The 19,321-nt window shown below is 37.4% G+C and overlaps 2 protein-coding genes across 3 annotated transcripts in view; both read right to left on the reverse strand.

The window, feature by feature from the left end:
• Positions 1-19,321, reverse strand: part of LOC134800167 (Fanconi anemia group J protein homolog) — a 106,978-nt gene that overhangs the window by 73,114 nt on the left and 14,543 nt on the right. The window lies entirely within an intron of this gene.
• LOC134800247 (3-oxoacyl-[acyl-carrier-protein] reductase FabG-like) lies at positions 11,027-11,851 on the reverse strand. The gene has a single exon (XM_063772754.1). It carries the CDS (start codon positions 11,803-11,805, stop codon positions 11,044-11,046), a length of 762 nt encoding a protein of 253 aa, XP_063628824.1. The 5' UTR covers positions 11,806-11,851; the 3' UTR covers positions 11,027-11,043.

The raw sequence follows: 19,321 nt of genomic DNA on the forward strand, positions 1-19,321 counted from the left end.
TACTTTTTAGTATTTGTTAGTTATAGCATCATATGTGAAAATTTCAACTGTCTAGTTATCACGGTTCATGAGATACAGCCTGGTGACAGACAGACGGACAGTGGAGTCTTAGTAATAGGGTCCCGTTTTTACCATACATCAACCTTATGTGGACAGCCAGTAACAACAGCACCCTAAGCCTGTCCGGGACACTGCTAGCAAAACTATAACGGCTTTTGAGACTGAATACTTGGCCATGATTCCTTGTCTCCCAAGTATTCATCTATTTTATATTTAGTTTCTTTGAGAAGTGCATTTTTGACGTATTTCTTGAATGAAGTATAGGGCAGGCCTCTAAGGGTATTTTTATAAAACGTTACGCTCCCCATGAACGATTTTCTAACTTTCTGTTGATGAAACTTGGAGACTACCTGCTAAATAACTTATGTTTATTAAGTTGAAGTAGCCTATTATTTAAATTTGTGACACACCGACCCGGCCACAATATCCTCAAAAAGCCTAAAACTGAGGCCAAAACATCCTTTTTTGAAACAAGACATGCCTGTAAGCCTAGAATAAAAGCACGCTACGCTATCCCCTTCGGAAGACAGGCGCAATAAAGAGAATTCCTCCGAAACAATGAAAATACTTGGTATATTGCGTTGAGGGAAGCTTCGATTGGGATCTGCCGGAGGGGACACTGTACTGATCGACACGACAATACATTATAGGACCAAAATTAAGCCTGATGTTCAAAGAAAAAGCTTTTGCAATCAGTGAGGTATTGTCAAATACATTTTTTCAAGGGAAAGTGTGTCTAAAATATCTAAATTCTGTAAAACTATGTATGTATAATTTTGCCATGGGTGTAATTGATTGAGAGTAACCAGGTGGTGATGGTGATGATTGTCTTGTGCTTAAACATCAATTTATTTGAATAATATTATTGACAATTAACAGGTTTACGAAAATGTTAATGTTTAAGTTGTAAATTTAAAGATAACTTCCTTCAGAAGATCACTGCACTAGCTGTTCTTAAATGTTAAATGAACTTCCGTGTGTTGTAGTAGATATATTTATACAAAGACGTGGATAACCGACTGTTTACTCCAATGAGTACGTGCCTTTTATACTACTTATGGTCATGTCCGTACATTAAATATTCAAACAAAACCGGCCACAAAACAAAGCCAAAAAACCAAAAGCAATATCACTTTCTCGTATCCTGCTGCATACCCATTTCGTGCTATAGCGTCACAATCGCGACACCGGAGGGTGTGTTACCCACACCCTTACCAGCATACACCCTTCACACGTGCCTCACCCTTGGCCAAGTCAACATCAAGCAAAAATAAACTCTATTCTTAAGACATAAGAGACACCAGGAAGTTTTTAGATGGTTGGAGTAAGTTTGTGATTGTGTACATAGGGCGCGCCCCTACTGTCGCCGCTCAAACATGGCGGCTAACAAGGTTTTTGCGAGCACTTGTGAGCGATTTCGCGCCTAATTTTGGTACGAATGTGATATTTTGATAACGAGCAAGTTTTATTTGCACTTCGGTAAGTTTGGAGGTATTGTGGAAGATTTGAGTTTGGAGATGAGACTGAATGTTTTAGTTGGGAGTAGAACTCTCAAAGTATGAACATACCTATACTCTGTATCTTTAGGTATTTAAATAAAAGTAAACAAAATCTACCCTCAAATGTCTCCTTAGGCCAGTTGAGGGTAGATGAAAACATTACATGATCAAATAATGTAGGTTAAAGTCAGGCCGTTCAGTGACAGATCCAGGCGGTTTTGTATTTGGTTGGTTAACCAATAAATGTTAGAACTGCCCTAAAATGTACTAGTTGTGTGTTTACTTTTATTTAAATACCTAAAGGTACAAACTATAGTTGTTTCTTTATAGAATCTTTTATCCTGCTATAACATATAGTAGCTATACATGTGGGTTTGGTCTCCAAAAGTAGTTCATAACGAACAGCAAATGGACTTAAATAAGTAAGCTAAATGCAAATTTCGTATTTTTTTATTTGTGTTTACATTCCTGTCCGTTAAAGCACAACGTTTGGTTACTAAATTATCAAGGTTTTTAAGTAAAAATATTGGTCAAATGAAATGAGTTACGCGAAGTAAGAAGTTTCTTTATCAATTCCATTTGTAGGGTATTTATTGAAAGGTAAATATTTAAGTCGGACTCATGGTATAATAATATACTCCGCCTGGTACTCTATTCCGAGATTCGCGTATGACCTAACTGACACGGGCCTACGTCATCATGCTGTTTACAGGTTCTCAAACTTTAAAATGTGGGAGAATTTTAACCAACGGTGAAAATTATTTTAACGGCATTAATTTTAAGTTATTCATGTAGAAACATAGTAAAATAAAACAAATCTAATGTATTAAATTAAACTTTATTTATCTATACAAGACAAACGTTTAAAAAACTAATTCACAGTTACACATTAATTACCAAGCTTACGACGTGAAAAGTTTGGAAAACACTGCGATTGCTGACACTGAGCGAGAAGGAAATAACAATTAACACGCGTTCGACAAGGATGACGGTCAGGGCATGAAGTTATCTAGATCCGAATTGTCAAATGTGACAGCGCTATCCTGTGTTGCCAGTAATGTAAACATAATTACCCGAACGTCTGAAATTTCTTTCGTGAATCGGAAGATATTGCTAACGAATAATTAAAAATGACGTGTTATTGTAAAATTTAAGATAAAATACATTATAAATGAAAATTATAAAATTATAAAGAAATATTTTAACTTATTAACCATTGCTATAATGTACCCATGTAACATGTTATGTTGAAATAAAGTGGCAATGTTATTGTGACGTAGGCCGTGTCACTCTGGGAATAGAAGACCATGTTTTATTAGACCATGGTCGGACTACGCAACTAATTCATGCCAATTCCTATTTATTTATTTATTACATGGAGCTTATAGGGTATATGTATGCATTCTTTTTTTTATAATCTACATATTTAAAAGAAGCCTTTATCAATGAGACATGTCGGCTCCGTTGGGCCTCTGCATCACAGAGATTCAATAAGTGTTACTAGATATCAAAAAAACCGTATACGAATTTCGCAGTTTTAGACAGGGGTTCCGCCAATATCGATTGAAAAACCACAATATCAGTTACTGCATAACCCCTAGCTTCAAATAGTTGTCCCCTCTTGTCTGGAGTCCGAATGCCATTCTAAATGCCAAGTTTGTGCAAAGTTAGCGTGGTCGGTCTAGTAGTCTAGTAGATGTAGATACAAAAGCAGACAGATAGGCCAATCCAGCAGAAAAGGCGAAAAAAAAAATTTAGCCTCCCATATAGAAAATGGACCAGCCAAAATGTATTTAACAGCCAAATTTTTTTTCGCGATTTCGGGGTTGGTCCCATAGTAAAAGTTGCTCAGTATAATCCCAAAACCTCTCTGGCAACGGGAATGCAGTTATTTTTATGCCACCCTGTAGACTGCTAAAATAACAATGATTGTCGTAGGTAGTCGGGTAAGACAGAGCGAACTCCTTGCCAAATATAGCATAATAATTTATTCAAACCTGGCATAAATCTATAAAAGTACTCCAAATCAATCTCTTGAAGTTTTACCCACGACCGCTAAACTTTCGAAGCTCTTCAAAGCTTGTAAATCGAACAAAATAAGCACCATTTCCATAATACAGCACAATGAAAGCACCCAACGCTCTACGGATTTATTGCTTACAACAAAAACTTACCGAACGGAAGGAGTTTGCCCACCAACCAAAACCCCTAGGCCCTCTCAACTTTTACCGTGACACTTCAATATAAGAGAATTCCAAAACGAGAAAGGACGTTTAAAGTCCGAGTAAGGTTGGTCGGTTAACAAATAATCGAGATTTAAAAGAGCATTCTGACAAAACGTTATTAAATCTTATTTCGGTGAGGATGAAGATATAACGAGTCCTGTTGTGTTCATTGTCGGGCGTTTGCCCTTCATTGCATATTATCTGCTGTTTTGAACAGATTTGTAAGGCTTGGGCCGCGGTGTTTGAAAAAATAATAACCGACACGACTTTTTGTGAAAGGGGATGTTTTAAGCGTATATCGGAGAATGGTTGCATTCGATATTTTCGATGAACTTACGGCCCGATTCGAACTTTAAGATACGTCAAATATTAGGTCTACATACGATATGGATTAGATATGTCAACGTCAAAAGCGACGTTTTGTTTGAAGAATCGTCACTTTTGACACTGCCATATCCATATCCTATCTAGACCTAATATTTGACGTATCTTAAAGTTCGAATAGGGCAGTTAGCTCAATAGGAATATATATAATTGGACAGGTTTTACCTTCGAGCAACACGGAAGGGAGGCGGCATTCGCACTATTTCCCCTCTGCCGAGGTACAAGATTAGCGCGTCAATCTAATCTAGCGCGAGTAATAAAACTAGTTGCACTTGGATTTTTCACTAGACCGAGTCCAGACGCGCGCGTGAACACTGCTGCACAAAAATGCCTGTTTGCTCGGTTTTTTGTTATAAAAAGAGGTCGGGGACATCAAATTTACAAAAAGAAAGTGTTACATTTCACATGTAATATTTTTTTTACATATCATACGTTTAATTACATTCAAACACAATTCTTATATTTTAGTCTCATGTAATTGTTGGATTTATCGATTTTGCTCGCTCAGTACAAATTGCGGATCGGTCGAGCGACAAATCCGACTTCTCATCTCTCAGAATACAATAACATACTTCAACGAAAATGTGTTAGTGTGCGTGTTGTGACACTTATCACTCGTCAGTACAGAAAAAGAGATCGAGGTTTGCAAGATTTGTCTTTGACTTGTGTCATTTTCTATGTATTTGTGTCGTCATTACAGATTGGATTATGTATGTAAGTGTGTGAGAAGTGCGACTGTGTGTGCACCTTTCCCCCCGCGAAAAATGGCAGATAGATTTGTACGGTGAGATATCACTTGGGCCCCTCCCTTCCGATGTGTAGGAAGCCGGTGTTGCTCGAAGGGTTTTACTAAATACCTAGTTGGGCTTTACTAATTTGCCTCTTACAGTTATTCTATAAATATCGTCTCAATGTGTATAATATTATTGACAGTACATATGGTCCTAGTGCGAGAAAGAGCACTTTCCGTGCGTATGTCAAAAGTTTAAAGGGCCATATTTACCTACTGTAAAACGTTGTATTACGATACACGTGCGAATAGGTAATTCGAATTTCCTCTTTTCCGCACTTGTGTCGTAAATAACTTTTCTCAAACATGCAATGAAATATTGATGTTATGTTCCTTATAATAGGCTGCGAAGTATGACGTTTCAGGTGCGGCTAGGACAAAAGGTCGTTAATGGAATTTCATACACAATTTCATGCCGGCGTTTTACAACAGCTGGTGCAAGGACAGTGGCAACCACTTGCTTTCTTCTCAAAGAAGATGACACGGCAACAGACGCAATACAGCGCGTATGATCGGGAGTTGCTCGCTATATATGAAAGTGTCAAACATTTCCGCTACATGGTTGAAGGCAGACATTTCGTCATTTATACAGATCATAAACCTATCACCTTCGCCTTTCAGCAAAAAGACAGGAAATGTTCCCCGAGACAATTCAATTACCTTGATTTCATTTCGCAGTTCACAAGCGACATCAGACACATTTCCGGGAAAGACAACATCACCGCTGACACGCTCTCCCGTATCGAGACCATTTCCGTGCCACCAGACTTCGAAGCCATCGCGCAAGCTCAGCAGGAAGACCCAGAACTACAAGAACTTCTTGCCAATCGATCTTCGTCACTGAAGCTTGAGAAAGTACCCATACCAGGTACCAATGTTTATTTATATTGTGACACGTCTCAAGCAAAGCCACGTCCGTTTATCGTCAAGCAGCATCGCCAGAAGATATTTAACACCATCCATGGCATGAGTCATCCAGGTACGAGATCCACAATCAAACTTGTTACTCAGAGATTCGTGTGGCCATCTGTACGCAAAGATTGCGGTACCTGGGTACGTGCATGCGAATCGTGTCAACGTGCTAAAGTGCAACGTCATACCTCCTCTCCTCTTGGAAATTTCAAATTACCGGAAGAAAGGTTTAGTCATGTTCACATTGATCTGGTCGGCCCATTGCCACCTTCATCAGGATTCCGTTACCTTTTCATAGCCATTGACAGGTACACATGGTGGCCCGAGGCAAAGCCACTGTCTGATATCACGGCTGAATCGGTAGCCCATGCATTCTACGATACTTGGATATCGCGTTTTGGTTGTCCTCAAACCGTAACTACTGACCAAGGACGTCAATTTACCTCACGTATGTTTAAGGTCTTGGCAGAGCTTTGTGGTGCACAGCTGCGTCACACGACGGCTAATCATCCTCAAGCCAATTCGATGGTGGAGCGTCTTCACCGCTCCCTGAAAGCTGCAATCATGGCCCACAACAGCACGAGGTGGACTGAGGTGTTGCCGATCGTCCTACTCGGCATAAGAAGTGCGTGGAAGGAAGACATCAAATGCTCAGCTGCAGAGATGGTGTACGGTGAGCCTTTACGCATCCCGGGTGAGTTCTTTCATTCTCATACCTCAAACACCCTGCAGCCTGATGATTTTGTCACTCAGTTGAAACGCCAGATGTCACACCTCAGACCTGTCCCCGCATCAAGGCACGGAAACAAGTCAGTCTTTGTTCACAAGGACCTAAGTTCATGCAGCCATGTTTTCCTTAGACAGGATGCACTGCGTGGATCACTAGAACCGCCATACACTGGCCCATATCGCGTTCTAAAGAGAACGGACAAGACCGTCACACTGGACTTACTACGAGGACCAGTGACAGTCTCCATTGACCGCGTCAAACCAGCTTACATGCAGAGCGACACAGCTTCACCTACAGGCATAAGTGCTAGGCCTGCTCAAGCTGTTGTCCCGGTGAGAACCACTCGGTCTGGCCGGAAAGTAACCTTTCCTTCTCATTTACAGGCAGGACTCTGATTCTCCCAGGGGGGTCCTGTGGCGCACCGCAATGCTGGCTGCCCACAAACCGTCTACGTCAACGAGACAACGAGTCAATGTCATTCACAACTAAATTTTCCTTCGTACGATACGGAAGCTAAAATCGAATTTGTAAATGCAATTGTAAATTAATCATTGTAAATATTCTCTCATTATATGTAAATATTCATCATTGCTATCTCCGTGTATTATTTATCATATAAATAGTGCTCTAGACAAGAACACTAAACACATCTTGCAGGCCTAGGCCGGCAAAGTCCTCTTTTTTAATTTTCATTTCACTGATATTTGTGACACAGCATCGTGGCATTCATCCATTAAAAAAAACTAGAGGCAGTATTTGCTTTATGGTTCGTAATGACACTCTGCCACTACGCCTATAAAAAAAAACAAAAAACAATGTTTGCTATAATTTGCAGTTTTATTTGTATAAAATCAACATGAACTTAATAAATAATACATTCTATAATTTTAAATTATAAATTTAACTACACAAATAAAAACATTTAAAATATTTCATCTAAACGTTAGCGGTAAAAAGGTCTACTCAAACACGCGTAGTTATATTTTTTAAATTGTTATGGAGGTAAAGTTGAAAAATATTCATTCTGTTTTATTGGATTTATGGTGCGTTGTTGATTTTTTGACTTTAATATGAGTTCCGACGAAATAATGAAATTAATATTAATTGTAATCGTAGGTGTTGGAATTGGCAGCGTAAGCAGAATTGATTTTAATAACTTGCAGCCTCTGCCGCCAAGTCAATGACGAAGTATGTATATGGTTGCTTATGGCAATTTTATTATTTGAGAAACTAAGAAAAATGGCTTACAGTTTATTAGAAACAGTTTTGTGGCATATTTTAAATGAATGTAACTACAAATTCGTCAACACTGTGGAAATTATACTTATTTACTCCATGCATAAAGCAACGATGTATGTGAAACATGATATCAACATGAAAGACTATGTAAATTTATGTGACGAAAACGACAGTCAGACGGATACAAGGCGAAAAAATCAAAGATATGTACATGAAAATATACGGGTAGTAAAAATACACGACTCGTGTAAAACATACGCGTGATAATCTTATAGGTACGTGTTGGTTATATTTTGGGTGTAGTTTACTTTTAGTTTTTTCTATAAATAAAACTTGGGTTTCGTGGATTTTTTATTTTATTTATTTCATTGCATGTTTGAGAAAAGCACTATACATACCTCGGCGGGAAATGGGGTTGCCCGCGCTCAGACCTATCCGGCCTCGCTTCGCTCGGCCGTCTATATGTCTTCGGCCGGCAACCCCTTTCGTCCCGGCCTCTGTAGTAATGTACTAATAATATTTCGGTGCGAATGTAGAAGCATTTGGATTGTTTGTGGGAATTCAGTGAAATTACTTTCAATTTCAATCAATCGATAAGACGATTTACCACAAATATCAGCGAAGAATTTTTTAGAGAACGAAATTACAAATATGTATAGTAAATGTTTTTGTATTTCAGTTACTTTAATTTTATATACCTTTGCAAACATACAAAACTACCTAAATTAAAATTATTACTAGCTCTTCTCTATTTTTTGCACAACAACAAGTAGAAAAGCAATTTAAAATCAGATAACAAAATGCGAGCGGTACATTACCGGCGGTCGATTTCACATCAAAACCATGCGACAATCCATATCATTGTCGTGACGACAAACGATTAGCCCCCGGCCAACAATCCAGTAAAATAGGATGAAAATGTCAAAATACAATCTTTCACGATAATCTCTACCTTTGCAAAATTACATTACTAGTAAATTAACCTTTATTTACACGCAATAAAAGCGAAAAGAAGTGCAAAAACATCCGTGTCACGATTAAAGTGCCAATCATTGACACAAAAGATGTAACACTAGAACTTGTGCCAATATGACGTGTTTTTGTCAGGATAGTCGAGTCGACAAAAGCATTGAATGACACGGTACGCCATTGTCATTAGCATTGTTAAAATGGAACAGGAAGACGAGAGTTGTGTTGCGTTTTGCGCAAACTTGAGTTTCTTATCTTGTTAAGATTTGGAGACTAGAGGCGGGTATAGAGTCGGTGTTTTAGATTTTTAGATTTGAACTATAGGTATCATTTTAGCACTCAAAACTATAGACAAACAAAAAAGGACAGTTACGAATAGAGAGACCTGAGACTTGCTATGTTTTTGTTTACATGTTCAACGCGACTGACCAACTTTATCGTCGTATAGCTTCCATATGAAATTTCATCAAAATCGGTTCAGTGGTTAGAGCGTGATGACTTGACAGACAGACCGACATACAGAGTCAGAGTTAACTTCGCCTTTATATTATTATATAAGTAATAATAGTAAATAATTTCAAAGATTACACTACAAAAAGTTGAAATCATTGGTAGGATTATTAACTATACGTAAATAATTAAAAACTCATTCAAACATAATTGGAGCATCTTGTACTGAGGCGAGTGCAGTCGGCAGAACAATAGGATAAGGAAAAATGTTACTTATTTAGCGCTCAGTGCAGTGGTGTCGGTTGTTGTAATTTAAATGATAGATTTAATTGAGCATGTTATGAATATACAAGTAGTTTCTTAAGTTGTTGTTAAAAGATATTCTATTGTTGCATAAAATCAACCGCGGATGGAGTATCGAAACAAACCTTACTGGTTTAATGATACTTTTGTAATTAAGTTTTTGTGTTGTAATTACCTGAATAAATAAAAAAAAACTTTATTGTGCAATAGAGCGTTTAAGAGCAAGAGTAAACACGTTTACGATTATACGTTCAATTTTTAATTATAAAAGGAAATTCGTTTACTAGACGGAAATCGTGTCACTTAAAATCAGTTACGAAAAATGGAATTGCAATATGTGCATCGAAATCTGGAAACTTAAACGTCGGCAAAATCAGCCTGCTTAAAAAACTGGAATCACTTGAGTGGAAACAAATAAGTACATAAGTAGGTACTAAATATCTACATACAGAGCCATTCTTCTGTGTACCTAAGCGGTATAAATGATTCGAATTTTAATATAAAGCTGTCCATAAATTAACATTTTCAACAGTTTTAACGCATCTACTTTTTTTGCGATTCATAAATACGTGCCTCATTTTCTCACTAAAAATGTTTAAATTCTAATAACAAATAGCCAACAGCGACTCCACAGCTTTTCCACGCGGCGTGTCCTCGAAAAACCATCCCTGCCTGTCTTACCCACAAATAAATTGGCCCCCAGCCCCCACTTGCCCGAGGGGATTTTCGGATTAAACTTTATTACATGTCAAAAAACTATTCGAGCTCCTTTGTCAGCGATTTGTTGGATTTTTGGAGGCATTGTGTCATTTTAAAGTTCTATAGGTATTGGACAACTCTTTGATCGTACTTTAGAAATTGTGATAGTGATGATTGGGTTAATGTGATTAGTGATTTTTGTAAAGTTGTGAAAAGTTTAAGAAAAAATGTTTTGTCAAAACATAATATAAAAGGGCAAGTTTTTAGAAGGTAGGTAATATACCTATATTTGCCTTATTTTGTACCAACGAAATGTAGTAGTATAAGTATTGAGAAGGCAAATGTTGTTAGTAGTAATTGACCGAGCATTAACGAAGGTCTCCGTTTCAGATTGGCCAAAAATGCTTTCGAATGTCAGGATGTTCTCATCTACAGGTAGGAATTTTCAACCGATTCTTGTGAGATTTTGTCAGCAGGTTCGATGATTATATGGTTTAATGTCAATTCATTCAGTTTTACGTTTTTATTTCTAAACGGTGGAGTCATACATAATTTAATTCAGTTTCAAGCTATGTTCCCGAGGTCTACAGCTCACAGAACCACTAGTATTATTTTATTATATTACAACTAGGTAGGAAAAGACGGTAATAATCATAAATAAAACAAGTGATTTATACATACTAATAGTAATACTTCAATTAGTTGCATATTTGCTGATTTTGACTTTAGGTAGGTGTTAAGGATAAAGTTGTACAAAAACAAAATATTCTTGCCATACAACATTCATTTTAAAAGGCATCCATTATCAATGACGTAGGTTGAGCCAGTAATGCTCCTCGCCTTATCACTCGCTAAGAATAAAATCACGCGTCCAATCTCATCGTCTTTAGCCATATACCCTAATGCAGTACAGCCTGCCAGCGTTTCCTTTAACTCATCGGGGTTGCCGAGCTTGTTGTTGGTTATAAATTCGTTCTCCACCGGCCCGGGGTTCACGGAATTTACCCTGACGCCTGAAGGCGCTAGTTCCACGGCAGCGCAACGCGTGAAGTGCCCCAACGCCGCCTTTGACACTGCATAAAACATAAGCGTAGTCATCTTGCTGGGCGTCAGTTCTGCTACACTGGATATGTTGACCACATTTCCCTTAGTCAGGATTAGATACGGCGCTGCAAGGCTGGTCAGTTGGATCACAGCTCTTACGTTGGTCTTCATCACATCGTCGTATGCTTGTAACGCCTTGCCATCTAGTAAGCATCCCTCTGAAGCTATCCCTGCGTTGTTGACAAGCACATCCAGTTTTCCGAAATGTTTTACAGTTTTAGGGATGACGGTCGCAGTGTCAGCCTCCTTGGAGAGATCGGCTTGGATGATAAGAGGTTTCTTGCCGAGGGCCTCGATGTTTTTGGCGACGGCGGCGAGCTTGGCCTGCGTGCGCGCCACGAGCGCCACGTCGGCGCCCTCCTTGGCGAACATCAGCGCCGTAGACGCGCCGATGCCCGAGCTCGCTCCCGTCACTATCACCACTTTGTTAGCAAAACTCATGATTTTACGCGACTGTATCTCAGTAAAACACTGGTAAGACTGGGACATCGCGCTGCATCGGACCAACGTGATGTCATGCGAATCCTTGTAAATAATGACATAATTGCACTCAATTGCTTTAACAACCACATAGGTAGCCTCATTAATAGCACGTGAGTAGACGGAAAAATACACACATTGACACGTGAACGATAGACAACAAAATTACATGCTTTATTGTCCATGGATACAGGTTAGAGTTAGATCATAATAAGCTATATTTATTGTCTAAAATAGCCGGTGATATTTGCCAGCCAAATCAAATCTGCCTAACATTCCTTGTCATTTCTTCTTTACTATATCGACTTCTACATCTCCCATGACAAAGCCGTCAATGCGCTTTTCAAAGCAATGGCAAGAAACAGCAGTCTTAACTGCCGATTCTTGTAATTATTAGTTATAAGCTAAACCGAAAAAAAGTGGTTGTATATCGCGCATTCTAGCATTCAATCTACATAATTACCGCCAAAGCCCGTAATTAGCATTATACAAAAAGAAAACTTATCACAAACTCGTCGGATCGCACAACAATCCCAAGTGCCCCTCTAAATCCTTTGTGAATTCGGCAATCTGGCGTATCAATGGCGCTACCCTATGTGCTTATTAATTACAAAGCATCCGACAACCCTGAGCCTAACACTGCTTTTAACTACGCACACGTTTAATAAATAGAAACCCTAGTTGATGCAAAAATAAACTCAAACACATCGTAATAAAGTCGACTTTTAAATATCAGCATTACGCGAATTAGCATATGAAAGCGAACCTTTTGAATTTAGAAACAGGCTATTTTGAATTCTAAGTTTATAATGATAAGGTTTAAACTGGATTGGTGTGTGAGAATAGCCAGGGGTGTGAATTAAGATATTGTAAAAGGGACAAAAGGGGAATGTCACACGAACGCTTAGTGTCAACCTCACATGTCTTTGAAGTTCATGTAAAATGGGTGGATATTATTTATTTAGGAACACAAATACGTTTGGGGCGTTGTCGCATGTTGTGATGGACGTCACATCCACAATGACAGAGTGCCTTGGGATTTATAAATAAATAAGCCTTTGTAATGGCTGACAATGACATAGGTACTTGATGGTGCTAGAAAATGTGTAATTGAAATTACTACCCCTTGAGAACCGTGAAGTTATAATCCTGCTCATGATTTGTTAAGAGAATGTATTTTTTGTTATGGTATAACAGAGTAACAGTTGAACGAGGAAATTAAAAATCCAATTTTTTTTCTAAATAAGTACAAAGAAATTAGAGCGAGCAGAAGTTTCGTGTGTAAAATTTACACGCTTCAAATTATTTATAATATTTGTATTACAAATTCTAGCAACTAAACTAAAAGTAGTACCGGACATAGATAATAATATGTATATAATAGACTAGCTCTTGCCCGCGGCTTCGCACGCGCAGGAGAGTTTTTTTTAATAATCTATGTACTTTAATGGTTTTAGGTATTTTGAATGTAAACAAACCGTTTAAGATGATAATTATTTTAAAAACGATGTTTGTGTACTGTTCAATTATTAGAAGGTATTTGTAATCTTATAATTTTGTAGCTCAAAAAATTTACTTTAAGGGATTGAATTCTCAAAAGTCTGGATCACGTGGGGCTGTAAATCAGCGTGTATGTTACAACCGTCTATGCTATCTTCGTAATTAGCATTCCCCACCAGGGGCCATAGTTCACGTCGGCTACGTTATATTTTAATTTTGATCCCATTTTTGTAATTAGCGTCCCACAAAACCATGGAAATGATACCCATATTGATATTTTGAAATTTCAACCCCATTGCACCCCCACCAGGGGGATGATTGTTCACTTCGGCTACGTTAATTTTAATTTTGATGCCATTTTTGTTATTAGCGGCTCAAAATACTATGAAAACGATACCCATATTGATATTTTGAGATATCAACCCTATTGGGGACTTTTCCCCCTCTTAGGGGTTCAATTTTCAAAAAACCTGAAACACGTGTTTACTCATTTATCTTTAGGAATACTCCTGTGAAATTTGGAATAAAATAGTTTAACTTATCTTGTTTCCCCATACAAACTTTGGACCCCCATTTCACTCCTTTAGGGGATGAATTTTGAAAAATCCTTTCTTATTGCACCCCTAGACCTTATACGGAATCTAGTTGCCAAATTTGGACTTTCTAGTCCCAGCGGTTTGGGCTGTGCGTTGATTTAAGTCAGTCAGTCAGCCAGGTCTTTCACGTTTATATATTTAGATTATATATTTAAGAGAAGGTATTTGTAATCTTATAATTTTGTAGCTCAAAAAATTTACTTTAAGGGATTGCATTCTCAAAAGTCTGGATCACGTGTGGCTGTAAATCAGCGTGTATGTTACAACCGTCTACGCTATCTTCGTAATTAGCATTCCCCACCAGGGGCCATAGTTCACGTCGGTTACGTTATATTTTAATTTTGATCCCATTTTTGTAATTTTTGTAATTAGCGTCCCACAAAACCATGGAAATGATACCCATATTTATATTTTGAAATTTCAACCACATTGGACCCCCACCAGGGGATGATTGTTCACTTCGGCTACGTTAATTTTAATTTTGATGCCATTTTTGTTATTAGCGTCTCAAAATACAATGAAAACGATACCTATATTGATATTTTGAGATATCAACCCTATTGGGGACTTTTTCCCCTCTTAGGGGTTCAATTTTCAAAAAACCTGAAACACGTGTTTACTCATTTATCTTTAGGAATACTCCTGTGAAATTTGGAATAAAATAGTCTAACTAATCCCACAAAACCATGGAAATGATACCCATATTGATATTTTGAAATTTCAACCCCATTGCACCCCCACCAGGGGATGATTGTTCACTTCGGCTACGTTAATTTTAATTTTGATGCCATTTTTGTTATTAGCGTCTCAAAATACTATGAAAACGATACCCATATTGATATTTTGAGATATCAACCCTATTGGGGACTTTTCCCCCTCTTAGGGATTCAATTTTCAAAAAACCTGAAACACGTGTTTACTTATTTATCTTTAGGAATACTCCTGTGAAATTTGGAATAAAATAGTCTAACTAATCTTGTTTCCCCCTACAAACTTTGGACCCCCATTTCACTCCTTTAGGGGATGAATTTTGAAAAATCCTTTCTTAGTGCACCCCTAGACCTTATACGGAATCTAGTTGCCAAATTTGGACTTTCTAGTCCCAGCGGTTTGGGCTGTGCGTTGATTTAAGTCAGTCAGTCAGTCAGGTCTTTCACGTTTATATATTTAGATATATTAGAGAAAATTAACGTAGTGACGTATCAGGAGCTCAAAACAGTGGCATAGAGAAGAACGGAATGGCTATTACTCCACCGACAAGAGCTAGGCTCTTAAGAATAATGATGATGATGTTATTTGAATGTTCATGATATTTCAGAAAGTTGTTGGCTTCTAAACGTTTCTCACTGCACCCACCTTGACATTTTTCTGTTTGACGATATACTTTGATGTGCAAATAAGTTACTAAATAAACAAATACATAACGTCCTTTACCGTTATTCCAATAGAACTTTTTTTCAGTGTAAGGAAAGAAGGAAGTGTTATTATGTGTGTTATAGTTTATTATATATTATACAATATATTATTAGTAGCCATTTTGCATTCATTGGACGCCGTTGACTGTCAGCCAAATCTGAACGTGCCGTGCACAAATGTTTGCACAGCTTTACCCCTTTCTAATAATAAGAACAGTGTGATAGACAGATATATTTAGCTTGTTGAAATTATACCTACCTATAATCGCAATGTTATTGCATTTTAAGTTTCCGAACAAACCTCACGTCGTGCGTTTCTATTCTCCCACTTTTCATTTTGTAGAAAGCTTGCAGACCCCTTTCGCCAAGTAGTTCACCCACCCTCTGTTAGATGGAGCGAAATTCAATGAAAGAATGGTGCGCACTAACTGCAGTTAGTGATTCAATAATCAAGACATAGGTGGCGCTGATATACATTTACGTTCTATACTCGTGTACTGTCTATTATCAGCTATTGTTTAGTGGAGTATTTTTAGGGTTCCGTACCCAAAGGGTAAAACGGGACCCTATTACTAAGACTCCGCTGTCCGTCCGTCCATCCGTCCGTCTGTCACCAGGCTGTATCTCACGAACCGTGATAGCTAGACAGTTGAAATTTTCACAGATGATGTATTTCTGTTGCCGCTATAACAACAAATACTAAAAACAGAATAAAATAAAGATTTAAGTGGTGTTCCCATACAACAAACGTGATTTTTGACCGAAGTTAAGCAACGTCGGGCGGGGTCAGTACTTGGATGGGTGACCGTCTTTTTTTTGCCGTTTTTTGCATTATGGTACGGAACCCTTCGTGCGCGAGTCCGACTCGCACTTGCCCGGTTTTTTGTGGAGTAGTGGGGTTATTCATTGGAATATTAAGGATATAATTCATATAATATACACACTTACACACACTTAGTTTTTAATCATAATTGTTACTAACCATTTTGGGCCATTGTTGTCTTTAAATAAATAAATTAAATTAAATTAAATTAAATTAAGTATACACTTTTACAGTGTAGCTCAAATAATGCCGGTATTCAAAAAAAACTCTGACTTACAATAAAATCGTGTAAAGTTATCTACTCGAATTTTTTAGGGTTCCGTACCCAAAGGGTAAAACGGGACCCTATTACCAAAGACATATGTAACTTCGTATAAGACGAATAAAGTCTAAGGAAAAAACGTGCCTCGGAATTCAAGTAAAAGTCATTCTCGAATAGATGGCGCACACACCTTTAGCCTATCCTCAGCTAGATGGCGTGACGACACCGTTTCATATTTAACAATTTTAACACATAGATATCAGTGAATGAACATGGATCAAAATGATATAAAAATAATAAAATCATTTATCCATATATATACATTTTTTGATAACTTTATACGTTTTCATTTTGAGTTTTAGTCGTGTGTCGATAGATGGCAGTAAATTTACAGTGACTACAAAATTTACAATGACAGGACCCCTCTATACTATCTATTTTTTTTTTGTTTGCTATTACTAAGACTTCGCTGTCCGTCCGTCCGTCCGTCCGTCCGTCCGTCCGTCCGTCCGTCCGTCCGTCCGTCTGTCACCAGGCTGTATCTCACGAACCGTGATAGCTAGACAGTTGAAATTTTCACAGATGATGTATTTCTGTTGCCGCTATAACAACAAATACTAAAAACAGAATAAAATAAAGATTTAAATGGGGCTCCCATACAACAAACGTGATTTTTGACCAAAGTTAAGCAACGTCGGGAGTGGTCAGTACTTGGATGGGTGACCGTTTTTTTTTTGCTTTTTTTTTTCGTTTTTTTTTTGCATTATGGTACGGAACCCTTCGTGCGCGAGTCCGACTCGCACTTGCCCGGTTTTTTTTCTCATATTACATTTATGTAGAACAATACTATCAAAATTCTTAGGGTACTTACTTCTTGATGTCCTAGAAAGCTGAAATTTGGTATGTAAGCTAGTATTAGGACACAAACAACACAAACATGGAACTTTTACCCGCCGCTTAAATTAGGGGATGGAAGTTTGTATGAGTCTTCCGCAAATTTTGATGCTAGAGGTATGAAAATTGATATACCTATTGTTTAAATATAAAAATTGATTTTTACTGAATCACCCCCAACCCTTTAAATTAGGGGATGGAAGTTTGAATGGGTTTTCCTATAGGTTAGATTAAATATGAGATGCAAAGATAGAACGCGGCCTATGAAAAAAAAAACAGCTCTGATGTGCAAATAATACGCAAAAAAAAATTTACAAAATAAAAGAGTATTGTTATAAGCAACTTACAAAAATAATTGAAATCCCACCAAAAACATTTTCATGTAAAATGTTGTTAAGATGAGACCGTTATGTTATGGCACGCACTGTCGAAAAGTTATCAGATTTCATGCCAGAGCCAAAGCTTCTAAATAACTCTACACGCCCTAACTCTACAAGCATTAAAACTCAACACCTTAGTCAAAATATACATATGGCTTGGCCATTTCGTTACCGTCAATTGGGCGTAAGGTGAAAAAATTATTCACTGACTGTTCATTACAATCATTACATTACATTTCTGTTATACTATTGTACTTGTATTGTTATTGTACTTGTAGTAACGAAAGGGCCAAGCCACTTATTTTGACTAAAGTGTTAAGTTTGTGAAGTTAGGGCTTGTAGAAGAATTAGAAGCTTTGCTCTACATGAGATGATAACTTTTTGACAGTGCGAGTGCGAGTGGTCTCTCGTCTTGGCAACATTTTAAATGTAAACAAATAACTATTGTTTTACAAGGGAGCAAAGATGTTGTTTAACCTCTCGTGCTAATATTAATACCCGAGCAAGCGAAAGATTCCATGGCACCGCGTGAAACACAAAATTTTTCACCTCACCAACACAAGGAAAATACTAACTGTTAAATATCGAACCAAATCAAAGCAAATCAGTTCAAAATTAATGTTAATAAATATTTATCGTTCAAAATCATTATTTAAAAGTCAATTTTATCAGCCAACATAAGGAAACAACTCAAAATGCTCCATTTGATTACTTTGCCCCACACGCGCACGTGTGGATAAAATGCAACTTTTTTGAATAATCAAGAGGGCCTTTTCCAGCTGGTGTGGTAAAAAATAAAATACTAATAAAACAAATTGGTCTATCGCTGCATATACATACATACCGTAAAATATTACTATTTTTTGCTTGAGTTCCAACAAGTAGTATTACTTTAGTTCCGCTACTGAACCATAGATGGCGCTCGTATGCACTTTACTTGAAGCTTTGATAAGTTATATGAGACAAAATTGTATATATTGAAGAAGATAATATATTTTATACTAAGACCCTTTAAGATTTGTATCGACTTAAAAAAAAAGCTCGAATTTCAGTATATTTTCTAATTTTCTACTGAGAAGAGGATAATATGTTGTAGGACTTCTAGGTTTCTAAGTCAGTCACAGATTTCCTATTAAGCGGTATATTGAATATCCTAAATCTAAGGGCCTGCAATCCGACTGTATAGGAACTGCATGCCGACGTTGCAGTTGGCGTGCAGTCGGCGTGTAGTTCCCATACAAGTTGCAGTCGGGTTACAGTCCGTCTGTACCAGCTTTAACGGAGTAAGATGAAATATTGAAAATGTAAATGAAGAGTAGAATCACAATATATTTACTTATTCATAAAAATATTATGATATCGATAAATAGGGTATTTTCCTACTAGTCAAATCATTTACTATTTTAGAACTGTCAAAACGATTTGCTAACATGGAATTTATATGAAACATTACATCGTGACGTCACGGTCAACTACTTTTTATATTACTATCCGATTTATTAAATAGAACTTGTGTTTAAAAATAACTCCTATCTGTGTTTTTCTAATAATTATCTGGTGCTTTATTTCATGCATGGTGTAATAGATATTTACGATACAAGTGCGGA

This window comes from Cydia splendana, chromosome 19, assembly GCF_910591565.1.
Source record: "Cydia splendana chromosome 19, ilCydSple1.2, whole genome shotgun sequence".
Lineage (NCBI taxonomy): Eukaryota > Metazoa > Arthropoda > Insecta > Lepidoptera > Tortricidae > Cydia > Cydia splendana.